The sequence below is a fragment of the Ochotona princeps genome, chromosome 9, assembly GCF_030435755.1.
Source record: "Ochotona princeps isolate mOchPri1 chromosome 9, mOchPri1.hap1, whole genome shotgun sequence".
Classification (NCBI taxonomy): domain Eukaryota; kingdom Metazoa; phylum Chordata; class Mammalia; order Lagomorpha; family Ochotonidae; genus Ochotona; species Ochotona princeps.
This window is the reverse complement of record NC_080840.1, coordinates 39,826,748-39,852,445: the sequence shown is the minus strand read 5'-3', so window position 1 is coordinate 39,852,445 and position 25,698 is coordinate 39,826,748. Positions and strand designations below refer to the sequence as shown.

The 25,698-nt window shown below is 35.8% G+C and overlaps 1 protein-coding gene across 1 annotated transcript in view; it reads right to left on the bottom strand.

Moving 5' to 3' along the window:
• Nucleotides 1-25,698, bottom strand: part of SNTG1 (syntrophin gamma 1) — a 242,877-nt gene that overhangs the window by 10,352 nt on the left and 206,827 nt on the right. The window contains exon 16 of the mRNA XM_058668373.1: nt 16,187-16,297. Coding sequence (XP_058524356.1) covers nt 16,187-16,297 — 111 coding nt within the window. The remainder of the gene's footprint in view (nt 1-16,186; nt 16,298-25,698) is intronic.

Genomic DNA, 25,698 nt, shown 5'->3' with positions numbered 1-25,698 from the left:
GCCACTTAAAGATTTGACCAACAAGAGTATAAGTGAGCTTAAACAAGTAATCATGTTTTCTTTCTTCTCTGTGAGATGCTGTGTGTTTCCCACCACCCATTCATTGCTTTGCATTTTCTATCTCTAAGTATTACATTCTCCTTACTCAGAAGCTTAAGACTGGCAAGCTAGGAACTAGGACAGCTGTCCTGGTCCTGAACATGAGTCTGCATACGCATGTGTTCCAGTAGGGCCTCAGTAATATGCTGAAAATTTTTCAAAGTGTTTAGGAACATTTATAATTCTTCAGAACTTATTTTTCACGAACATCTCATTGGTCATACTGGTTATGGTTAACTAAGTACCTGTAATCTTAAACAATTGCTGTTGATTATTTCCAACAAATACCTAGGATTGGCCAGGTCTGGATCAGCTTGAGGCCCTTTAAACATTTTTTTAGGGACTTAAAGGAAGTCAAGTCATAATTTTCTGTGGGTGAGCTTAAGGAAGTTCTCCAGCCTCAAGGAGAGCCCTATCTTGGTCTTGGCTGCTGATCTCAGGCAACATCATAGTTTTGGGCAGGATGTTCAGAATAAAAACAGTGGAAAATTCTACAAAGTTCTCTTTCTGCCAAAACTTATGTGATTATTTTATTTTTGTTAAATGATCTATAGTTATTGAAAATGTTTGCTTAATTTCGGGAATCCTGAAAAAAACCTGATTCTGATAATTTTGTTGTTTCCTCTCTGCTTCTTCTGATGGGCAAGTTTCTTGCTTCATTGTGGAAGTTCAGTGCCAATTTACTTTGTATGCCCTAAATTCACAGGGCATTTCAATGTTTATAGCATACATCAGAAGACAAATCATGAACCATTCCATCATGTTCATCTATATTTCAAGCTAATAAAGATGGTTCTTATTTTGTGGTTTGAGTTACTATTTTATTATTCATCTCTATTCACTCACATTCATATTTTGTCTTGATAAATTAAAAAAAATCTGTCAGAATGCTGACCTGTACTAAATTGGTTTTAACATCTTGAGTATTTGTAATATGTAAATGAGTCATATGCAATAATAGACTTCATTTCTTTTAAGCCATGTCAGGGGAAAAAGGGGGTTTGCTTCTCACTGCGTTTATACTGCTCTTCTATTGCATTAGTTACCTAATCACAATATTCAGTTAATGTCTGGACAGCTGGAGCAATACATCTGAAGTAGAGTTGACTGCAATAATTAAGACTCTCACCTGAAACACAAAGGGTCCTATGTTTAAATAGTGAATGCATTAGTTGTAAAAGACATGAAATAGATGTATATGAAACTTAATTAATAAAATGCTTTTCATTTTGAAATTCAGTCTGCTTTTTCAGATTTTTAAATATTTCCGTGACTGCTATAATTTCACAAACCATTTACCTATTAGAAGAAAATAATGCATATTTGCTTATTATAATCCACAATTGACCAATTTACTGTCTTAGGAAGTGCTTTCAACAGTGTCTCCTATCTCAAAATGATAATTTCAAAATTATTTCTACCAATTAAATAAGATTTGTTTTCCTTCATTTTTTTGATCTGCCCATGATTACTTTGTCAGAAAAGGAGCAGAAATGAAAGATACCATGTGGGTTTTCCTCTGGATGCCATTTCTTCAGGAGACATAAAACATATCCCTTTTAACTGAAAGATGTTGTGATGAGCCTTATAGTCTACCAAAAAAGATTAAAAATTCTGAACTTGTAATACAAATGAGTAGACAAAATGTGTGTTCCCATGGAGAAAATAGGATTCTTAGAAACAAATGTTGTACAGGGACAATAATCTTAGTGAGGCAAAGAAATACTTCAGCTTGTTCAGGTCATCCCAAGGGTTTCAAAGTCCTTGTAAGGTAAAGTACCACATCTGGTCATTTTGCTTTTCTTGCATTTCTGGTCTCAATCCAATCAACAGCTGGAAATAACATTTCATATGCAGCATGCTAAAGTGTAGATATACACACACACTAATAGAATTGCTTTTTTACCTAATGTTTCTACTTAGATAAAAACCTTCTACTTCAATTTCTTTTAAGTTAATTAGTTGATTTATGTTTCTTTGAAAGGGCATCGAGATAGAAAGAGGGCGGACAGGAACGCTTCCCATCAGCTGATTCAGTTCTCACAAGCCTGCAAAGCGGGGATCAGCTCAGCCAGGCCCAAAAGAAGAACACACAGTCTCTTATGGGTCTCCCACATGGATGTGCCAAATATCTGAGCCCTGAGTCCTCTGGTTCCCAAGGATTCATTAGCAGGAGTCACAGTCTGAGCAGGAAGCTGAACCCTGAACATGGAAGCTCTACTCTGGATTGCAAGCATTGCAGGCAAGTCTTAACCATTATGCCGAACTCCAAACATTTCCGAAAGCTTCAGTTTATTTTCCAGCGTGAAATACCATAACACCTATTAATGTGAAATACCTATACTGTGTCCTGTCTTTATTTTTCTACTGGATAGTTCAAACTTCTGGTGCATTTGAGAAAGAACAGGTGGTGAAAGGAAAGGAATCTTGGAGTTTTGGACAATCTTCAGTTTCAGAATGTTTCCAAAACTGTGGAAAACGGCCTAGACTCAGAGCGGATCTGTCATTTACCATTCAGAGGCAACCCGTTAATCCCAGCACACATTCAGCAGTGTGCCTATGAAACGTCCTCATTTATGAGGCTAGAAGTGCCATCAGGGACACATTTAAATGAATAATCATTGACAGACACTTACAAATTATCTAAAATAGCCCAACCATTGTGTTAATATATTCAATCCTTGCATTCATTCCTCAGGACATTTTTGCCTAAAGCATTTCTTTAAGGAAGGGATTTTTTTAATCTATAATTTATAATGACAAAATAAAGACTTACAGAAATTAGCTAGAAGGTGGCATGACTGGGAGTCCATTCTGAATTTCTAAGATGGGTCTATGAATACATGATACTCCTATATTTTAAAGATCGTCAAATGGTAACACAGAGTCCCTGGGATGCTAGGAAATGAGAACAAGGGAGGTCATTAAATGGAAGAGTCTCTTTATCTTTCTATTACCACTGAGCTGACCTCATATTGCTCCTCATATTGTTGTCACTCTTAACTGTACGGAATTGCATGTCACAACAAATGAGTGAAATGTCTCAATGAGTTTCTACAAATAATTTTGTCTAGTTTTCACATAAGCTAGTAATATATCCTTGCTATCAATATATTTAGAATGGGAACATATGCAGGCAGAGTAGCAAGTACAGTTTGTTCAATATAATTACTTATTAACCGCATAAATATAGCCAAAATATAATTTTAAATCCCTCCAAAAAAAGCTTGCTCAATAATTGGGTCTTTAATACTCAATTGCTTCTTTTATTGTAACTTCTGGTAAAAGTTTTATATGGAAATAATTACTGATATCCTAAGGCTATGTAAAGCTAAATGAAATTCTTACTTTTTCATTATTGTAACTAAATCAGCAATTAGGCAAAATAGGAAATGATGGTCATCAGAAATTATTTAGAAAAACTTTGAATACTGTAATAAATTATTTCAACAGCATTTTTTGATTCCATTCAAATATAACATCTGGTAAACAGCAATCACAAGAAATACAAAAGTCAACTTTGATAAATGGAAGTTATTTCATACTTTCAGGGTGAAAAATGCTCTATGGGACTGTAATCAATGGAGCAGAAGTGACGAGAAAAACATCTCCTTAAGACTTGGACAGTGACCTCCCCCTGAACAAGCTGCTCTAAGTTTATATGCCTGCTCCATTGAATCTCCTGTGTTTGATCATCTAAGAAAAATTTAAGTACATTTTACACTTCACTGCTGCAGTAGCCATAAAACCGCAACTGTTAAATTGGGCTAAATTCTTTTAAACTGCGTGTATTCCTAAGTACTCTTTTAATCTTACAAAATCTATTGCTATATGAATTGGTCTTGCAATAAAAAAAGTTGAAAACCAGGTGTTATTGAATGGGTCGTTTTTTTGAAGCAGAGTTACCGAAACAGTTATTTTGAGAATTCGTGCTGTTGGCCTCCAATCAACATTAACCAAAAACATGTCCTTAGCTACGGTGTCATTCTCAGAATTAAAAAAAATAAGTAAAAAATTTAAAATTTATTTATTTGAAAGGCATAGTAGTGGGGAGAAACACACACACACACACACACACACACACACACACACAGAGTTAGTTTCCATCACATAGTTAACTCCCAAGTTTGTCCAGGAACTCCAGGCAGACCTCAGTGTGAGTGGCAGGCTCCCAAGGATGTGGGTCATCTTCTGCTACTCTCTCAAGCACATTAGAAAGCCGCCGCCTTGGAAGTGGAGACAGCAGAGCTGGAACCAGCACTACAGTATGTGATGGAGACGTTGCAAGCATAAGCCCAGTCCCATCATTTTTTTTGGAAGACCTATTAACGTATTTATATTTAAAAGGATGAAGTGACAGGATGTGGAGGGCGGCACAGCATCTTATGTTTGTCACTGCTTCATTGGGGTCATGAAGGGTGAAAAAGGAACAGACTAATCTCAAAGTGTCAATTTGTTGTTGAAAAGTAGCAGTAGCTTAAAAACAGAATTCCAGTTCTGGAGTGATGAGATTCTTTTGATTCTTCTTTGTAAGTATAATATAATCACAAAGCAACATGAGAAGGTATCAGGCAAACACACTCACACTATGACAGGGCTGAGACGGCAGGCCGACTGGGAAACAAGGGACCCCAGCAACAACCTGCTGATAAGTGATTTAGGATTTCCTTTTGGCTTCCTCCGAGAATGGTGAAAGAAGGACTGGGGACCACAGAATACCAATGGATATGGATAAAATGTCAGTCAAAACTAGCTTTCCCTCTTCATATGATCAGAAAAAGGGAAGTCTAGAAAGAGAAAATGTTACACAGTAACAGCTCTTCAGCAAGTGCTTAACAAGACTTGCTGTCCTCATAGTATCCTCCCCTCAAGTTCAAACTCACTTGTGACTGTGAAGTCCTACTTTTAGTTGCGTGAGTTGCTTTTGTAACTTCACCGTTGACCGCTCACATCAAGGTGACATATTATACCATCTACCAGAATATACAACCTGCTGGCAGCTGGTTCACTCCCCAGAAGGCCACAAATAAGAGGACTGAGACAGGCCAAAGCTAGTATCCAGGAGCTACATGTAGGTCTCCAACATGGGTGGAAGGGGCTTAGATGTTTGTGTCATCTTCCACTGCTTTTCTGGCCATTAATATTACATTGAACCAGCAGTAAAACAGCTGGGATGTGACTTATCACCCATATTGGAAACTGATGCTACTGGTTACAGTTTTAACTGCCACATCATGATACAGTCCATGCATTCAGAATTCTTTTTTTTTTTTTTTTAGAAAACTCCATAATGGTTTTCACAATGGCTGTAACACGTTTACATTCCTCCCAATCATATATGATGAATCCTGTGAATCCTTGTTTTTCATAGCTATAATATTTCCAACAGTAGACATTTTGCTAAATGTGAGGACATTTAGGTTTAAATGCTGATTTTGAGGTGATTTCTAAACATATATAAATGCCAGTTCCATTCTTATGCTTGTGACTAGACCATTTTTCCAACAGCTATTAATGTACAAAATCTTCCTGTTTCCATACTGTCTTCTTAATCCTACATAACTAATCAATTTATTGTGATTGATTCCTGTGCTGATATGTTTTGATCATGCCAGAACTGAGCTGCCTTAGAACACTGGCTTCACAGTGGTGCTTGAAATCAGGTACCTTAGCTCTTCTGACTCCAGATTTTCCTATTTGGGTTTTTGATTTTGTAGTTACCTCTCAATCTAGCCATTTGTTTTTTTTCTATTGCACCAAGATTTTTTTTTCCATTGGCATTTTGATATGTGTTTCTTTGGGTCTAATGGTTGTTTGTGACTGTTGTAACTGAATTGCTTTTATTGATGTATTTTTCAGATAGTTTGTTGTTAGTATATAAAAATGCTATTGGTACCTGCATCCTATAACTTCACTGTGTGTGTTTAGTAGTTCTAGGTGTGTTCTTTGTAGAATGTTTTTAATATAAAGCATCACATCATGAAAAAGTGACTACTGTGTTTCTTGATTTCCCATTTGGATGACTTAATTGCATTCTGTTTCACTGCCATGGCAAAGAGTTTCTGTTCTATGGATATTTGTTTGGCACAGTGTTTAAACTGCTTGCTGACATGCCTGTGTCCCATAGCCCAGTGCCTATATCTGAGTCTCTATTCTGATTTCCATTAAGCTTTTTATCAATGTGCACCTTGATTGCTTTCCTGCACGGTTCCCTTACACACATGAGGGGGAGAGCTGAATGGAGTTCTGGCTTCTGGCTTTGGCCAGAACTGCTACAGCTATAGCTACTGTTGTTGCCGGCCTTTGAGCAATAAACAAAAGTGATCTGTTGTGCAGATTAACTTTCCTGTGTCTGTCATTCAAATAGAAAACTGAAGGAGTGAGAACAAGAATTTTTATTTCATTTATTTATTTTTTTAAAGATCAACTCTTCATCAAGGTCCCTAGGTTCATTAATTAACTCTGGACATGTACTCTAGTGTCCTGTCAGTGCAGACAATGGAAAGCAGCAGTGATAACTTCATAAGTGGGTCATTTCTGGCTGCCAAGATCAGCCTTGTTCCAGCCACAGCTGTTGCTGGTGAGTGGGAGTCTGCATTCTGTATATCTCCTCTCTGTCTCTCTGTCCCTCTCTCCCTCTGTCTCTCTCTTTCTCTCTCTCCCTTTGTCTCTCTCCAATCTTGCTGTCTTTGATCTCTCTGTTTTCCTATAAAATCATTTTTAAAACTATATTCAGAATATGCAAGATTAATGTGACAAGTGCCAAAGGTATAACATATGCAAGTAATGACAACAACTAAAACAAACAAAAAGGAAATGTCAGAAAAAAAATATTTGAAAAAATGGTAAAAGATAATTTCTGTGAACTGATGTCACACATGAGATCAAAGATCCAGGAAGGTCAGGTAACTCCACAGAGGAAAGTATCAGGCAAGTAAACAGCCATCTAGAACATCTAAGAATCTAAACAGTATCTGAACAGCTAGGAACACTGTTTCATTCTGTAGAAAATAACTGAAGATAAAAAAAATGTAAAGAATGGAAAAAATAGAAAAAGGTAGAAGTATCAAAGATTAAAGTTTCTCTTGAGCCTTCAAAATCACGCAAGGAAAAGTGGAATAAAGTATGTATTGTGTTGAGGTTCATTTTCCTAAATGTAGAACTCTGACTTATGAAATTATTCCTGCAGGTTATTTTCTTAAGTAAAGAAATGAGAGAGGGATAATTTACCAGAAGACCTGCTTTGCACAAAATGTTGAGTTTTATTTTTGTGCTAGAGAATAGTAATAAATATCAGAAATTTGGAATTATAGGAAAGAAAGGAACATCAGAAGTAATCAGTACAGGTAAAGCAAAAATTCTTTATGTTCACATTATCTGATAATAATAATTCTCTCAAAATTATAAGAATGTATTGAATTATAAGAATGTATTGAATTATACATGCTTAAATGTACATTTATGCTTTTGTGGAATCAACATAAGGGAAAACAACAATGAAAGGATTAAGGGAGAAAATGAGCTTATGTTCTTAATATAAGGAACTTGTAATACTTGTGAAGTCACAACAGATCATTTAATTGTAGTCTTGCACTGTCATTGTAAATTTATATGACAAACTCCACAGAAATGACTGAAAACATTCTTAAAAAGGTACAACTAATGAAAATAAAGCTGAAAATTTAATTAAATAAAATTCTCAATTGAAATCTCAAAACACCAGGAAAAAAAAGTAAAAGAGCAAAGAACAAACAGCAAGGATAATAAATTGAGACAATCAATTTATTACGGTAGATATCTATCAATATATTGATAATCATATTGAACATTAATGATTCAAGTGTACCAATAAAAAGATAGAAACATTTAAAGTGGATTAAGTGGCAAAGCCCCATTACATGCTGTTAACACTGACTGTAAGTAATAGTCATATAAATTCAAAGAAAATGGATAGAGAAATAAACTATACAATATTAATTAAAAGGAAGAGGCAGTGTTGTCTAGCATTCTTTAGCATGGAAAGTTATCAGGGGGTAGAAAGGGTGATCTTATTATAATAAAAATTTCAATTCTCTAAAATGATGTAACAATTTTTAATGTTCATGTGCTAAATAAAAGAGCAGCAACAAGTGAGAGAATAACTGTTGGAACTACAAAGAAAAAGAAATGAAGTACAGGCATTTGACTCAGCAATTAAGCTACTTAGTTAGGAAGACCATCCTATACACTGATTGTCTATTCAAACCTGACTTTGTTTCTGATTCAAGATCCTTGCCAGTGTAAACCCTGGAGGTGGCAGTAATTACTCAATTCGTTTTGTACCTGCCGTCCATGTGAAGGTCCTGGGTTATTGATCTTTAGTCCTAGATGTGGCCTGATCCATTCTGAGCCATTGCAAGCGCTTGGGAAACAAATCAGAGAGTGGGAGCTCCCTCTGTTTCATTCTTGCAATTTCTACATGCCAATTCTCCCCTTCATCAAAAACTACACTGAATAATACACAAATGTTCTATTATACATGGCACATTATGCTTGTTAAAATTGGACAAGGAAAAATGTATTTCAAATTATCAACAGGGTAAAAAAGAAAAAAGTGCATGCTCATGCCACTGAATGCAGAAAAGTATCTAACACATATCCACAATGAAACAATTAAAAATAGAAGGGTAATTCTCAACATGACATGGAATATTACTAAAAAACTGCAGCAAATGGTGCTTTTAATGATGAATAAAAATTTGATGTTTTTGCATTGAGATCAGAAGTAAGGCAAGTGTGAAGCATAGTTTTGTTAGCATAAATCTAAACATGCACAGGAATAATATGAGAAAAACATAACATTCTAATGAAAATATCCGTGAAGAATTAAATAAGTAGATATTCTGTGTTCATGAAAACCTGAACTGCACCCTAAGCTACAAATCCAGTTTATATTGCTGACTTAAAATCCAAAAATAATCCATAAAACTATCACATGAAAAAATTACTGTGAATTTTACATGAAGACGCCAAGCTTTAGAATAGCCAACAAGATGTAGAATTATCAAGCAAGGTTATAAGAATGTGATAACAGAGATCAATGGAGCAAAATAGATGGCCCTGAAATAGATTCACACCAGATGTATTATTAAAGAACAAAGAAGACAAAATTGAGACAATATAACCTTTTTAACAAATGGTCCTGAGAAAACTGACCCCAACAAACATAGAGAAAGAAAGAGAAAGAAAGAGAGAAACTAATCCTGAGATACACATTGCACCGTTCACATTAGAAAATTCAAAATAAATGATATCAATTATGTAAAATGCCATATGAAATAAGTAATAAAAGTTAGCAAAGAAAGTGGAGTTGATCTTGGGTTTGATGACAGTTTAGATACAATACAAAAGAAATGATTGGCAATCTTTCCTTCATTAAAGTTAAAATGTTCTGCTTTGTGAAAGCCATTGTCAAATGAATAAAAAGACCGCACAGCTGAGGAGAAATTATTTGCAGAAGTCATGTCAGAAAAAGAATAGAAAAACTTCTCCAAATATCTGATGTCAGCATTACATCTCAAAACTTGATCAAAGGGCTTAACAGATTTGTACCAAATAATGTATACATGTGGTAAATATGCAATATTAATAGGTGTTCTACAATATGTGTTATCAAAGAAATACAAATTAAACAATGGAGATTACACTGCATGACTATTAAAAGGGTCAAAATCCATACCACCAACAATACCAGATATTGATGAGGATGTACACTATTGAAAATTTCCATTTCTGCTAGGAGAAATGAAAAATTAACTATATAATAACTTCACAAGAAGTTTGACAGCTTCCTAGAAACTAAACCTGACCTTACCGTAAGTTTCAGCTAACACATTTCCTTTGTAATTGCTCAAAATGGGTAAGTGCCTATGCTCACAAAAATTTGAGCACAGGCATTTAGAGCACAGTCGGCTAAAACTAGAATATACCAAGTGCACTGAACAAGCAAACAATCAGAAAAGTATTCGGACCACAGGGAATGAGCTATAAAACCAAAAGAGATAGAGAGGGAAAATTACCAGGTTAAGAAGGCAAGATGAAAAAGCTATGTACTATAAATGCTGAACACTACAAAGATGTCTTCTGGGTAGTTCATTCTTTCAAGCTAAAATGCCACTTAGCCTTGCCATTTCTTCCATCCTTTGATCTCCTTGCCAGATGTTTTCTCTTACCATTTCAGCTTCTCAGGCAATTGAATTCAACCTTCAGACTACCTATATTTAGGCCTCCTCATTTTCAATGGACTCATATTTCTCTGAGGGCAAGTACTTGGGGATGAAAAAGAAAAGTGAATGTGTGGATGCATGGTGGACTTGGACACATTCAGAAAGTTGATGGGTTCTCCTCAGTCACTCACCTGAACACTCTCCACAAAGTTACATATCAAGAAGAATGGAAATACCTTTACTATGTAATTACTATTAATAAAATATTTTTGCATTCTTTCATGTTTGCTTATATAAGGAAATCTGATTTCATATATAGTTTTAAGAATATAATGATATTCCCCATCTCCTTCTCATTCCATATCTCCTCCTTCTGATTTTTCTAAATCTTAAAAATATTCTCCATGAATGTTGAAAAACATGTACTTTGTTCCATTTGGCAGAAGCATAATTTGGCTGCAGATGTAAACTGATGACAAACCAGTGAGTTGGAACAGGATCTGGTTCTCAACATAGATTTTTAAAACCAATGTCCTAAGTAAATGATAGATAGATGAATGAGTGATGGCTTAAATTAGGCAGATTAATGTAATTATATCAGAAACTGAAGATTTCAAGAAGTCATGCTTTTCAAGGGTGGATATCCATGGCAACCACAAAGAAATTAAATGCAGGTAACAGGGGAAGAAGAACACACCCTTTGTCTCTCTGCTTCCTGGATCACTAGGTCATGATCAGTCTGTTTTACCCTCATGAGGCAATAGGGCAATGGAGGCTCATGTCCTTCAACTGTGAATTTCCAAAACCGTAAGTACAAATAAACTTTCTTCCTATGAAGCTCCTGTCATGTATTTTTGTTATACTAATAAAGATATGACTAATGGCATGTTTTATTAAAACAAACAGCTAAAAGTTTTTGTAAATAAAACTAAGTTTTCTATGTCTATATCTATATTCATGCTTACATATATGTGAATTTTGTGGATTTGTTATATTTTTGCTTTAACAGCTGTTATTTATTCTTTTGAAGATTTATTTATTTCTATTGGAATGGCAGATTTACAGAGAGGAGGAAAAACAAAGATCTTCCATCCGTTGATTTACTTTGCAAGTGGCTGTAATGACCAGAGAAGAACTGATGCAAAGCCAGAAGCCAGGAGCTTCTTCCAGGTCTCCCATGCAGGTGCAGGGTCCCAAGGTCTTGGGCCATCCTTAACTGCTTTCTCAGGCCACAGGCAGGGAGCTGTAAGGGAACTGGAGCAGCCCGGGTATGAACTGGCACCTATATGGGATCTTGGATGCATGCAAGGTGAGGATTTAGCTAGTGCTATCATGCTGGGCCCTAACAGCTGTTATTACTAAATTAATTAATACAATGCCTTCAGAGAATTCTATTTAGGTTGCTAAATAGAATTAAGCATGCTCAAAGAAAATAAGTATTTCCATGATTCTTATAAGAATAGGAACTATCCCCAAGTTTTTAAACTATCAATATTTGGCATGAAAATGTGGTTTCAAATTATTGGTTAAATAGCTGAAAACAGAAAAAGAAAAATCCAACTAGAGGCCAATGGGAAGCACCAAAGATAAATGAACAAACAAACCAACATAACATGCAAAAGAGCACCTCAGGGCTGTCACTGTGACATGGAGGGTTAAGCTGTGCCTCTATTGTTAGCTTCCCTTTTGGGCACTAGTTCAAGGTCTGGATGTTCCACTTCTGATTCAGTACTCTGCTAATGAGCCTGGAAAAATCACTGAGGTTGGGCGAGCAAGGCTTGAGTCTCCCACTGCTGTAAGCATGCAGGGGATCTGGAAGAAGCCCCTGGCTCCCATGCTTGAATTATTTGGGGAGTCAAACAGCTCTGTCTTTCTCTCTCCCACTATGTCTCTTTAACACTGCCTTTTGAATAATAACATAAATCCTTTTAAGAAAAGAAACAACAAATTGATGGAAATGTAAATATCACACATAAAAATTTTAATGAGGGCAAGGAAAATTATGGCACGAAGTGCTTATACTAAAGAGGACTCCTTTAATATAATTCCTACCTCCCAAAATTAGAATAATGGCGACATAAGATTAAAGACAATCAAAATAAGTAAATAATAAAAGATTGAATCCAATAAATTAATAACAAGAAAAGTAGAAAATTATTGAAAGAATAGCATCTGTTCTTTGACAATGTCTGGCATCGTGCAAACTATAAGGAAGCACAAAAAAGATCTAATGATATATACAGAAAATAGGGGCAGTATATAGGAAAACACATTCACTAAAGACATTACTAGAAAATAAATTCGTAGAAAGTTTTTTTTTATCATTACTAGCCATTAGAGAAATGCAATTTAAGACCCTGACAAGGAAAACTAAAACAGAAAGAAATTTAATGACAACATTGAATACTGGCAGGAATAGAAAAACAAAAAGCTCTCATACATCAGTAGGTAGACAATATTACATAACAACCACTCAGGAATGTAGTTTGGCAATTTCTCCTAGACTAAATAAATTCTCCTTGTGTTACCCAATAATTCAAATTTCTGAGTATTAATCATTACGAAAATTTAGATATACAAACTGCTACACAGCTGTTCTTGTTTTAGTTCCTTTCATGATACATTAGTTTACCTACTGTTTGTTAGATGGTTATAAAAAGCATGAAACATTGTTTTCTAATTTCAATTCTAAGGTTTATGTTGCCAGCAGGTATGTTAATCTCATAGAAGAAGCAATTGTGGCTAGACAGTTCTATACTCTTGACAAGCTGCCTCAATTGACCATTCAAGTTTTAAAAGAATTAAATATTTACATTAATGCTCTTAGTCACAGCATACTATTCTTTCTTTCTTTCTTTCTTTCTTTCTTTCTTTCTTTCTTTCTTTCTTTCTTTCTTTCCTTCCTTCCTTCCTTCCTTCCTTCCTTCCTTCCTTCCTTCCTTCCTTCCTTCCTTCCTTCTTTCTTTCTTTCTTTCTTTCTTTCTTTCTTTCTTTCTTTCTTTCTTTCTTTCTTTCTTTCTTTCTTTCTTTCTTTCTTTCTTTTCCAAGGAATGATGCCAATTTAAAAAATGTAGTAACTTGTCAAGTGTCTGTCTTTCATTACTTTAAAGACCTTTCTCAGTCCCAGTGCAGTAACTTAGCGGCTTAAGTCCTCACCTTGCACGAGCCAGAATCCCATATGGGCAACGGTTCTAATTCCAGCAGCCCCGCTCCCCATCCAGCACCCTGTTTGTGGCCTGGGAAAACAGTCAATGACAGCCCAAAGTTTTGAGACCCTGCACCATTTTGGAAGATCCAGAAGAGGCTCTGGGCCACTTGGGGAGTGAATCATCGGACATAAGCTCTTTTTCTGTTTCTCTGCTTCTGTGTTTATCTGACATTCCAATAAAAAATAAATTAATGTTTACAAAAAAAATCTTTCTCCACTATTCTTAATTCTTTCCCACATGTTTGAAAATTACATTCAACACAGTATCTTTTCTAAAACTAACCTGTTAGATAATACTTTTCAAAAACACAGAATTAAGTAGGGGCTGACATTGTGATGCAGCAAGTTAAGCCACAGTCCTCAACAACAACATCTTGTGTGAGCACCTGTTTGATCCTAGCTGCTCCACTTTACATCCAGTTTCCTGCTAATGTTACTGCAAAAGCAGCAATATTTACCAACATTAAGAATATGGAACTTGCCCTACAAATGATACTCAAAGATGTTCTCTTGACAGAGAAAAGGAATAGCACACACCAAAACCAAAGGGAAATGTGAAGAACATCCAAGTAAAATAACAACAGAACACTAAATCAATGCTAAAATGACAGAACCAAATTACCATCCATTCATATTAATCCTGAATGTAAATGGCTTAAACTCATCAATCAAGCATCATAGATTAGTAGACAATTAAAAAACAAAACCCATCTATTTGTTGCCTACAGGAGACATCTTACCAACAAAGATCAGCAGAAACTATATCTCATGGATTTTGATTTTTTTGTTAGTTTGATCTCTTCAAAACACTTTCTCTTGAGCAAATTCTTCAATGACTCATAGGTCATACAGAAGCATCATTTTCTTCAAGAAGATTCTTGATTTTCTTTTTCATTTCTTCAGTGACACATTAGCCATTCAGTAGCATGTTATTTAACTTCATGGTGTTATTAATTTCTTTTTTTCTTCCTGTTGTTGATTATGCTTTGTGGCTTTTCATTTAAGGGGATGTATAGTAACTGTGTAATGGAGATTATAATGTAGTATGCATCTACTTACAGACAAAGATGGACTCCCAGTGAAACTGGGATGCTGGACTCTGCCATTATCCATGCCCACATTGATGGGCACATAACTGTGTATGAAGAACTATACTATAGTAATGATATATGGGAATTCAGTGGGGGGGGGGTAGGAGTTGGGGAGGAGATAAGGGAAATCCCACGATCCAGGTGACTGTATCATAAAATGAGAATAAAAAGAAGTAAAATTGAAAAAAAATGAAAAAAAGAATATGGATTGTATTTTGAAGGATTGAGAAGTCTACGAAGTACTAAAGGTGAATAATTATTAGTAATGCATTTTGTGGAAACACTAAGAGTCAGTTTAGAGAGCACAGAGTGAATAATCCATCCCTGACAACCTGGAAGAGAGGCAGAAGTAGCTGAAGCATGGACTGAAAAGAGAACAGCTGCGTGGGTCGCTAGTTGTGGTACAGATCATGTTTTATGGGCAGTTACTCAAAGAGAGCAGATGAAGTCTTACCCAGACATAAACTGAGAAAGCAGTTTAAGCCAAGGCCCAGAGTAACACGAATGCTTTAGTGACAAGCAGTTGGAAAAGCCCAGCAAAAAGGAGTGCTATCCACACTACTTAGGAGAAACAAACTATATCTAGGAAGAAGTAGCAAGGACAAGTACGGGATTAGGACAGGTTGTCTTAGAAGGCTTCAGGGCAAAAACAAAATAAAACAGGAGATAACTGAAGACATTATGAGATCAGCTTCAAGCAATATATAATGCAAGAAAACAGTCATTTTATAGTAAGAGTGTTTAGCCTGCAACGAGCAGCACTGTAGGGACTCTGTCTACCACATCTTCCTGCTCACATCTTAGAAATGCAAAGTATTTATTCTGATTTTAACAGGTGAAGTTCAGTATTGAGACTGAGTCAACTTTAACCTGTAATTGAAAAACTATAGCATTTTCATGTCTGGAATTTATACTGCAAATTAAGTATTATTATAGTGAGCTTAATCATAATACAATAATCATATTTATTGTGAATAGAATTCATTCAGCATTTGAATGCCCATAATTGTAAGTACTCATAAAAATAAGTGACTTTTTTTTATTAAAAACAGAATGGCTAATGTTTTCCACAATGCTTAAAATTGGCTTAAGATGAGGCAAAAGTAATTTATGCCACTCATCTTCATACATTCATAATTACACTGGAAAGCTGATTGATTCATATTTTCTCTGTAGGGATTTTAATTCATTTTCAATGAGAATAAATAATGAACCAGAATTTTTGAGACAATAAATTTTTGAGATAATAAAAAAATTAATGGTTTTTGGAAATTACTTTACAATGTTATTTAGACTATGCATGCACTAACTGGTCATTTTGGCTTCCAGGCAGTTATTTTAATGTAATACAAAAGTAGCTCATGAGACATCAAAGCTAAGAGGTATTACAAGCTGTGTGTAATTTATTCTAAATGATACCTTTCAGTAAAATATTGCTACTAAAGCCTGGACCATGTAGGGTTTTCAAGGCAAGCAGAGAATGTGTCCTTATACTCTGGATTCTCTTAAGCTTTTCCCCTTTGTTTCTTAATTGGAATTACTAAAGTCAGAAACACATTATGCGATGAACTTCTTGGTTTTACCTTTGCTTCAATCTGTTTAGTATCTGCATTCTGAAACAAAAATTTGATTTTGCTCTTGCCATCGTCTGAAGAACCTTTCAGCTGAGAAAACTTATACCTCCAAAGTACAGCCTAAAGAGACAGAAGAAAAACATTGCAAGTCAATGTAGCCACCATTAACATTTGTCCTTTTTTAAATGGTAAAAGTTAACCAAACAAAACCAGAAAAATGTCCTCCCATTATTTGAAAAATAAATAAAAATATATTTATCCAAGGCTGTAATTTAGAAATTGAAATATCTGTTGATATCCATTAAATAACATTTATACCCTAAGAAATATATACTGTTTTCAGTATCTTCTCTTACGCAAACAGGAGCAAAACATTGCTTATTTCTTTTCTTAAAAACCAACATATGTGAAGAGATGAGACTGAATGTATAATTTCGGGGCTCCAACCAATACTTTGTCACCTTCTTAGATGAAAAATCAGCTGGAATACATAATTAGAGCAAAGTCTGTATATTGTACTCCCCAGAGATTAAATAATTGTTTTTTACAAAGCCATTCTCTTCAGTTTATTAAAACTTTAAGGTAGAGCTTCCTTCACAAATGCATGGTATAAATAAAATTCCCCACTGAAAAGAAAAGTTCATTGCCTTCCCAAATATCAAAATGCAGATACACAAGTATGAACATGGCCGGTAAGTGTTACTGGTGTATTGTCATTTCTTATATTGTCTGCACCAGATCCTAGTGTTCGAGAGTGAAAGCAGTGCCTTATTTTGGTGCAAGTCCTCGAACTAAAAATGTACCTGACATAATGCCAAATGTGTCAACCCTTCAAGTGGAAATCAATGAAGGTATCATGATAAACAATCATAGACTTCCTCTGTTTGCTTTAAATTATCTTGACATATCTTTGTCACATTAAATAAATGATGTGAAGAAATGCATGTTGGCATAGCTAATTTAGGCTATACATAGTTTTGAAGATAGCTACTGGAGGTTTCTAAATGTATCAAAAAGCAGCTGCTGTTGTTGATTATTTTTCTAGCACACTCCTGTGTAAGCTACTGTTTCTGATAAAACACTAAAAAATAAAATGTGGAGTACATGTCTCATATGCTTTCCTAAATAATTATGTTACAAATATATAGATGTGGCTGAGTAAGCATCCATGGGTCTGTGGATATATTCGCATTATCTTACAAATGATACGCTACAGCTAAGCACATTATGAAAATGAATTTCAGCTTGTTATCAGTGACTCTTCAAAATCATTTGTCTCAGAGGCCTTAGCTTCTGAAAGCAGATTCTTCAGCGAGAAAGTTTTATCCGCTCACTTAGTAAAATAATGAACTATTTCTAGTAAAAGGTCTGTTTGCCAAGATAATCTCACACTGACAGAGAAAATGAGATCCACAAAGGTTGAAAAGACTACATTTAAGGAAGACTGAAAAACCATGATTTAATGCTTATCTCTGACCGGCAAGTGCAAACCAAGAATTCATTCACACATGCTAAAATGCCGAGCTTAGAAATCCCAAGGTTTAAACTTAGTCAACAATACTTGTGATCTCCATGTGGACACATATGGCTATTACTACGACGCAATAACGACTAACATTCGACTTCTAATTTCACTTTAATTCATAAAATAATTTTTAAATCTTTTTCAAAGGAAATGAATGTACACTGCATTTTTAAAACTCTTTTAAACGGGTATTTTTCTACTTAATGATATATTTATTTAATTTTTTATTATTTTCCAATATAATTTTATAGGTATAGGGGGTTTAATAAAACATATGTATTAACATATATTAAATTATTTTTATTATTTTCCATTATGCATTTTTGTAGGTATGGAGATTCTAATTTATCCCTCCCATTCTTACTTCCCATCAATTTATTTTAACTTTTATTTATTTTTATTGCAAAGTCAGGTATACAAATTGGAGGAGAGACAGGGAGGAATATCTTCTGTCCATTGATGCACTCCCCAAGCAGCTATAATGGCTGAGCTGAGCCAATCCGAAGCCAGGATTTCAGAGTTTCCTTCCGGTCTCCTACTCAGGTGCAGGGTCCCAAAATTTTGGGCAGTTCTCAACTGCTTTTATAGGGCACATGCAGGGAACTGGATGGGATGCAGGACAACAGTAATTATAACCAGTGCCCATATGGGATCTCAGAGCATGTAAGGCAAGGATTTTCGCAGCTAGGCTACCACAACTGGGCCCATCACTGAACTATTTTACTTTAAAAGTTCCTGTGAAAATGGATAAGATAATACTGTTCATAAAAGTGCTTTGGAATTTGCAAAGTTTTTTTTTTTTTTTAATTTTCTCCATTGGTTCAAACTAGTTAGTAACAGTGTTTCCAACAGTACCTTAAACCAGTGGCAAATGTTAATGTGGGAAGACACCTGAACACAAATATTCATGCTGCTGGGAAGAAATGGAAGCAGAGGTGAAATATTCAGGAAGCTAATATTGTCTACTTCATTTTTTAATGATGGGCCTTTTTGTAGTATTCTAGGAAGCAGCTTTTTATTTGCTGATAAAATTAAATTTTTGTTTGATCTTAAATGTACATAACTTTTCAAGGAAGACATGTCCCAACACATTTCTACACTGATCTCAGTGCATACACAGACTCTGGTTTCTACACTCTATCAGGTAGAATGTACCCTCTCCATCGACTCCAGACACCACTTTTAAGATTCTGTTCTTTAGCATAACATTTTCAGTATTCATGTCCCTTAAGTCCCAAGAAAACAGGATGGTGGATATTGGAAAAACAGCATAGAAATAGTGGAAATGAATCAAAATTATGACAGTGACTGCTGGACCATTTTAAGAGATTCATTAACTGATGTGTTTATTTTAAAATGTTTAAGCAGTAATATTATTTTTATATGCTTTAAGACTTCTATTAAACTCTACCTAATATGATAATCCTCCATAAAATCCTCCATAGCTTTTTCCATTCCTGGTTGACAAGAAAACAACAAAGTTTAGTTTGAGATGCCAGGCAATATGGGAATTTGAGCACAAGATCTAGCGGCCCCACCATCTTCCATAAAACCAAAATTTCATCCTTCACGAAACCAAAGTGTATGAATAGAGTGCCATGGGCGCTGGAATTATAACTAACAATGTGCCAGTGAGATGCAACATGAGCAGGGTACACCATGCAGTTCTGTTTTCCAGTGAGCAGAATATGTGACTTAGAGAATAGAGAGATTGGTTTGGTTGCATTTACCATCACTTCCAGGTACCACATAGGAAAATTTGACACCTATATTCTCAACTTGAATGCTTCAGATGAAGACAGTAAGCTGTTGTTTGCTTTTCGGTTCATTCTGGGGAGTTTGTGCTAGGGATAAGTCAGCAAGAAAGCAGGCTGGCTTGGATTGGTGATTCTCAACAAGCTTGTATTTGAAATGGTGTACAATTTATTTGACCATTGGTAGCTCTACAAGGTCTCTGTAAAGCCATTGCCAATTATAATAATAAACAGACAAAATCATCAACCATACATATAGGATCGATGTTTGGAAGAGAGATTCTGAATTAGCCCGAGGGTAAGCTGCCCAAATTGCAAGACGGTTGCCATGACGGCAGGCTATACCATGGCGAATGAAGGAGCAGGTGATGATTGTTGTTTATGGATTATTGATCTTGGTCTCAGCAGCAGCGCAAGCCCTTTTGTTCTTCCTACAACTTAAGACAAGGCAGAATCACTGTGAAGTTGCACCTGATCAAGCTCTTTTTCCAGAAGAAGCAGGTGGGTTACCTTGCAACTGCTTCTCTGTTGTTAGGGATACCAGCTGCTTGAGGACTAACCCAAGAAAACAGCTGAAGGGACTCCAATGCACGACAGCTTATATTCCCTGTAGAAGTTTTAAAACTGATATTTTTGAAATAAAGTTTCATCTTCCCTATCATCCTTTCCTATAATGCATCTTGAGTATTATCACCAACTTTATTTTCAAAGCATTAAATAAGGAAAAAAATTATCAAGCTTTCCATCAAACCTACTTCATCTGATTCTATCAACTGAATTTCCCTCACATCTTGTGAATTCCTTATATGGTCTTTTCATACCATTTATTTTATGTAAGCCAGCATTTATCTCTTGACTTCTCACAATAACTTCCAATTTAATATCATCCCTTTATTCTTATAGCCTGCAACTTATTTTAAAAGCCTGTTCCTTTCCCTTCATAAAAACAAATCTTTTCAAATCATATTTATGCTACCTAATACCTTTTAATATTATTGTCATGATTATATATAAACCATTTGCCAAGACATATAAGACCCTTGAAGATGAGATCCTCCCATGGCATCTTTGCCACTGTCCTTCACACATACTTGGCTGCAATCATGCTGAATGCTACACAACTCGAAGTATTTTTTCTTTCCATTTCCATGTTGCCTGCTGTCTATTTGGCCTCAAGAACCTCACTTAAAGGTTCACTGGCTGATTGACATGTCACTTTATACACCAGCCCCAGCAAAACCATGCTGCCTGGAGGAAGCCTTTACAACAGAACATGATCAGAGAGCAGACTGCTTTCATGAACTATGCCACAGTACTTTGTACAAGAGACAGAAACCATATTTTTATTAATCAATTTTAGTAATCTGTGATAATGAGGTTATTAATAACCTTAGTAAGTGTATTTTTACTGTAGTGAGAAGTTACATGATAGTAATCCATCAGGATTTAGGAAGTTAGAACCTCAAATGAAAACCTCATTTGCACTCATGCACACAACATTCGAACACACACATAAATAAGCAACAAAGAACTACCACCTAACGCCAGTAAGAATGGTTCACATACAAAAAAAATCACCAAGGACACTTGCTGGCAAGGGTGCGGGTAAAAGGGGACCCTACTCCACTGTTGGTGGGACTGCAAGTTGGTACAGCCTCTATGGAAATCAGTATGGGAGGATATTCAAACAACTGAAAATCTGCATACCATATGATCCAGCAATAGCACTCGTAGGAATACATCCAAAACACCTGTTACACCAGAAACTGACATGCATCCTCATGTTCATATCAGCACAATCAATAATTGCAAAAACTTGGAAGCAACCGAAATGCCCATCAACAGAAGACTGGATAAGAAAGCTATGGTTCATCTACTCCATGGAATGCTACTCAGCTATTAAAAAACAGATGAAATGCATTTCTTCATGGCCAAATGGGCCAAACTGGAAACCATTATGCTAAGGGAAATGAGCCAATCCCAAAAGGTTAGATACCACATGTTTGCCTTAATTTAAGATGAAATGATGTCAATCCAAAAAATAGTACCTGTAAATTGTAATATTATTTCAACCTCAAACAGCCTGTATCACATGCAATAAGATATTGTAATGTAACCAATGAACCAACAATCAATGAGAGGCAGACTGCTTATGACCTACATCAAAGAACTGAAAAACCTGCTATGCTTTTAATACCCTATATTATTCTGTAATGGATTAGGAGAGCAGAGAAATCTTCCACTTTCTTAGAGCCTGTGAGGAAGATGTTAAGTATAACCTATTAAGATTGTAACAGGTAACTTACAGACAGCAGATTCAAATCTGCATTAGACATTAACAAAAACTACAAAGACATACATTGGGATCCAAGAGTGATCCTGACAACCTCTTAACAGGAGGTCATATGCGCAGAGCAGGGGGGCACCCCACAGTGGAGCAGGAGTACAGGAGGAGGCTTGTATCTCAACCCTGGAGGACTTCCAGTACCTCACCAAGGACTATCAGTATGGGCAACAAGGGCTGTATCCCAACTGCCAAGGAGTCCACGGGGAATTGGAGTGCCTTTGTAGGCTGAGAACTCTGAGGTCATCCATTTCCTATCAGATCTCCCACACGGGATGGAAGAAGCCCAGATCCTTTCTCACAGAATCTAATGTTAGCGGAACAATAGCCAGGAGCCCTGAGTGGTCCTCAGAAACAGAACAGTAAACTTCCTTAGAGACTTGGGAGAGGAGCATCCTCTGGTCCTTACTTAGTTCTGACTTTGGTTTCCTACTTTCTCTTGCAATGACCATCAGGGTCACTCGGGGGCCGCCCGAACAGAGAGGAACCAGTCAGCTTGCACTCACATATACCTTACTACGTAGGACACAAAGATTAGTTACTCCTCACTGAGGTATTGAAAATTTCTTTGCACACCCTTCCTAAAACTGTTCTGTGCCTCAGTTGTTAACATATGCCTTGTTAAAGTTATATGCCTGTTTGGACTAGCCTAACATTCGCCAAGTTCAGTAAAAATCACAGTTCAATACTATAAGCTGATAAATATAAAAATGAAAATAGACATGAGACAGCTGAATAGTACCCTATAACCATTCTAAGGTGTATAGCAGCCAGTTGTGTATAAACTAAAATTGAAATGTCAATGAAGTAGTCACACAATGTGGTTAAGAACTTGCATTTTCTAACATATTGGTCACTCAATACCATGCCAATTAACTTCATGATGTTGTAAATTGTTGCTGAAGTTGTGTAGTGGCTTTTCATTGGAGGGGATGCTATTTTGCCAGCTCTACTTTCAGACCAAGGATGGTCTCCCAATGAAATTGCTGAATTTATCTAGACAATAAGATGCTGGAATCTCTGCCTGGTTCATGTCCACAATGGTGGAATTACAACTGATTTTGAGCTGTACTACTTTAATAATATGACAAAATCAATATGGGGGTAGGGCAAGGGGAAGGATTGGGGGAATCCCAGAGCCTATGAAACTGTATCATAAAACAAAATTAAAAAAAAAAATTCATGAGCATTCAAATGGTGTCATTTGTCTAACCAAAAAATCAGTGTAGTTTAATAATTGCTTTTTCTTTACTCAATATATGAAATAAAAATAAAAGATTTTTCTTTTTTTAAGTATTTTTTTATTAATTATTATGCATTATGTGACAGTTTCATAGGCTCTGGGAATCCCCCCACCCCTCCCCACGCCCCTCCCCCCTGGTGGATTCCTCCACCTTGGTGCAGTATTACAGTTCAAATTCAATCAAGATTCTTTCCTTGCAAACATATACCAAACATAGAGTCCAGCTACTTATTGTCCAGATGGGTTGAACAGTTTCTTGGGGAGACCATTTCTGGTCCAAAGTTAGAGCTGGTAGAATATCATCCAAGTCAATTAAGAGTCCCAATATAACATCAACAGCAATTTGTAACATAATGGAATTGACATGGTTTTGCGTAACCAGTATGTTTAAAAAAAAAAAAAAAAAGTTCTTAACCACAACCTATGATTTGCTCATTGACATTTCAATTTTAGTTTGTATACAGGACCGGCTGCTATATACCTTAAAATGGCTATAAGGTACCATTCAGCTGTCTTGTGTCTATTTCATTTTAGTATTTAGCCATTTGTTGTGTTGAAGTATAATTTTACTGATCTTGGCAGATTTTAGGATAATCTAGACTGGCTTGTAACTCTAACAAGACATTTGTCAACAATTAAGGTACAGAACATTTTTTGGGGGGGGGGGTGTGCAGGAAAGTCCCCAACACCACGGTAAGGAGTGACTAATCTTCGTGTCCCACCCAGCGAGGCATGAGCCAATCCATGCCAGCTCTTTCCTGTCAGATTCCAAGCTCTACTTTTTGTTGTTTGTCTATTTATTTTAGGTTTTTTTAGTTTGTATGATTGTTTGTTTGCTATGAGGGGTTTTTGGAGCGATCCTGATGGTCATTGCAAGGGAGTGTGGGGGTCCAGAGGTGGAGCCAGGCTCGGACCAGAGAAAGCTCTCCTCCCTGGTCCCGAAGGACGTTTATTGTTCTTCTGTTTCTGCGGACCGCTCAGGGCTTCTGGTTGTCTTTCCGATGACATTGGTTTCTGCACGGTAGTGTTTGGACTTCTTCCATCCCCAGCGGAAGCTCCGGTTGGGGGTGGGTGACCTCAGAGTACTCGGCCTCCAAGGGCATCCAATTTTTTCATTTCATTCTGTTAAAACTAAAAATCCCAGGATCAACATTTTATTACAGTGGGTAAATCTGTTACCTATAACACCAACCTCCCATGTGGGCATTGGCTTAGTTTCTGGCTTTTCCACTGTTAATACAGCTTGTTGCTGATGACCCGGCTAAGGCAGCAGAAGATTAGCAAAGTGTTTGGTCCTCTGCTATCCATGTGGGAGACCCAAGTGAAGCTCCTGGCTCCTAGCTTTGGTCTGGTCCATTACTCACATTTGTAGCCATTGGGAGACTGAACCTGCAAAAGGAAGATCTCTCACTCTCCCTCCCTCTCTCTCTGTAACTTTCAATTAAAATCCTTAATGTTTTAAAATCCTTAATATTTAAATGCTATAATAAATTAAATTTATGATTTAAGCATTGGTTATGATTTTATATTACTATAGTGATGAAAATATGAATATGTTATAACAGTATTGTAACAAAAATCAATTTTTTAAAATTAAGAAGCATGTATCTCTAAAGTATATTGTAAATGCATCATTAATAACTTTGCCTCAACAGCTGTGAGTCTGCTAAAATAACATTAAGAATAATTATTCTGCGGATTAGATTTTGGATAGTCAGTACTCTCAACATTTCTTTAACATGGCTATTATGTTTACATTTTAAGATAATAGTAATTTAAAATAACTTTTAATAAAATTAATTTACAGGTCAGTCAATATAAGGAAAACAAGTTGTAGTGGACAAAGGATAATACCACATATGAGGAAACAAATTATGAGGATATTATAATAATCATTGGGACACCTGATATTCAGACAGAATTACAGGGAATTGAAAGGAATGAAGAAGAGTTAAATGTGCCTTTCTCCAAACAGAAAACTCCTTTCATTACTTTAATGATCAGTAACTATAACATAGCACCTATTTTTATTTTTCTCCTTTGGGGTTAATTTTAATGATTTGAAAGTCTGGCAGTGGACTGCTCTGTCTCTTCCTCCAGGACAGCAGGACAAATGCGGTCAAGGATTTCTGTTAAGGTTCAGTAGCATAAGGATGTCAAATGTCTTTTTATGAACGAACTTAAATTTTACTGAGTGACCAGACAACTTTTATCATGAAATATATTAATGAGAAGTGATAAAATCTTCACTATGGAAAAGTATTTGATGAATACATATATGTAGTGCTAATAAATTGAAAATGCATTACCAACTGGAAAAACTTTCTGTTTGCTTTTCATAGTCAAAAACTAATTTAGCATATTCTTTAGGTCATTATGTGAGGAGTTGATTATAACATAAATGTTTTTTAATATATAATTAAGTATCTTGTGTGCCTAAAAGTCAAAAGATAGAGAAAGAATAATGGAGTAAACCTCAGCAATTTCAATATCATCATTATAAGAATGCTATTAAAGATTGCTTAGCTAGAAAGCAAGATTTAGGAAAATATATAATAAAAATGTATGGACCAAAATGCCTTCATATTTTAAAAATATGAAAGAAAAGAAGTTCTGCAAAAGGATCATTTATGTGTAGGCTACTATCTGCAGCAC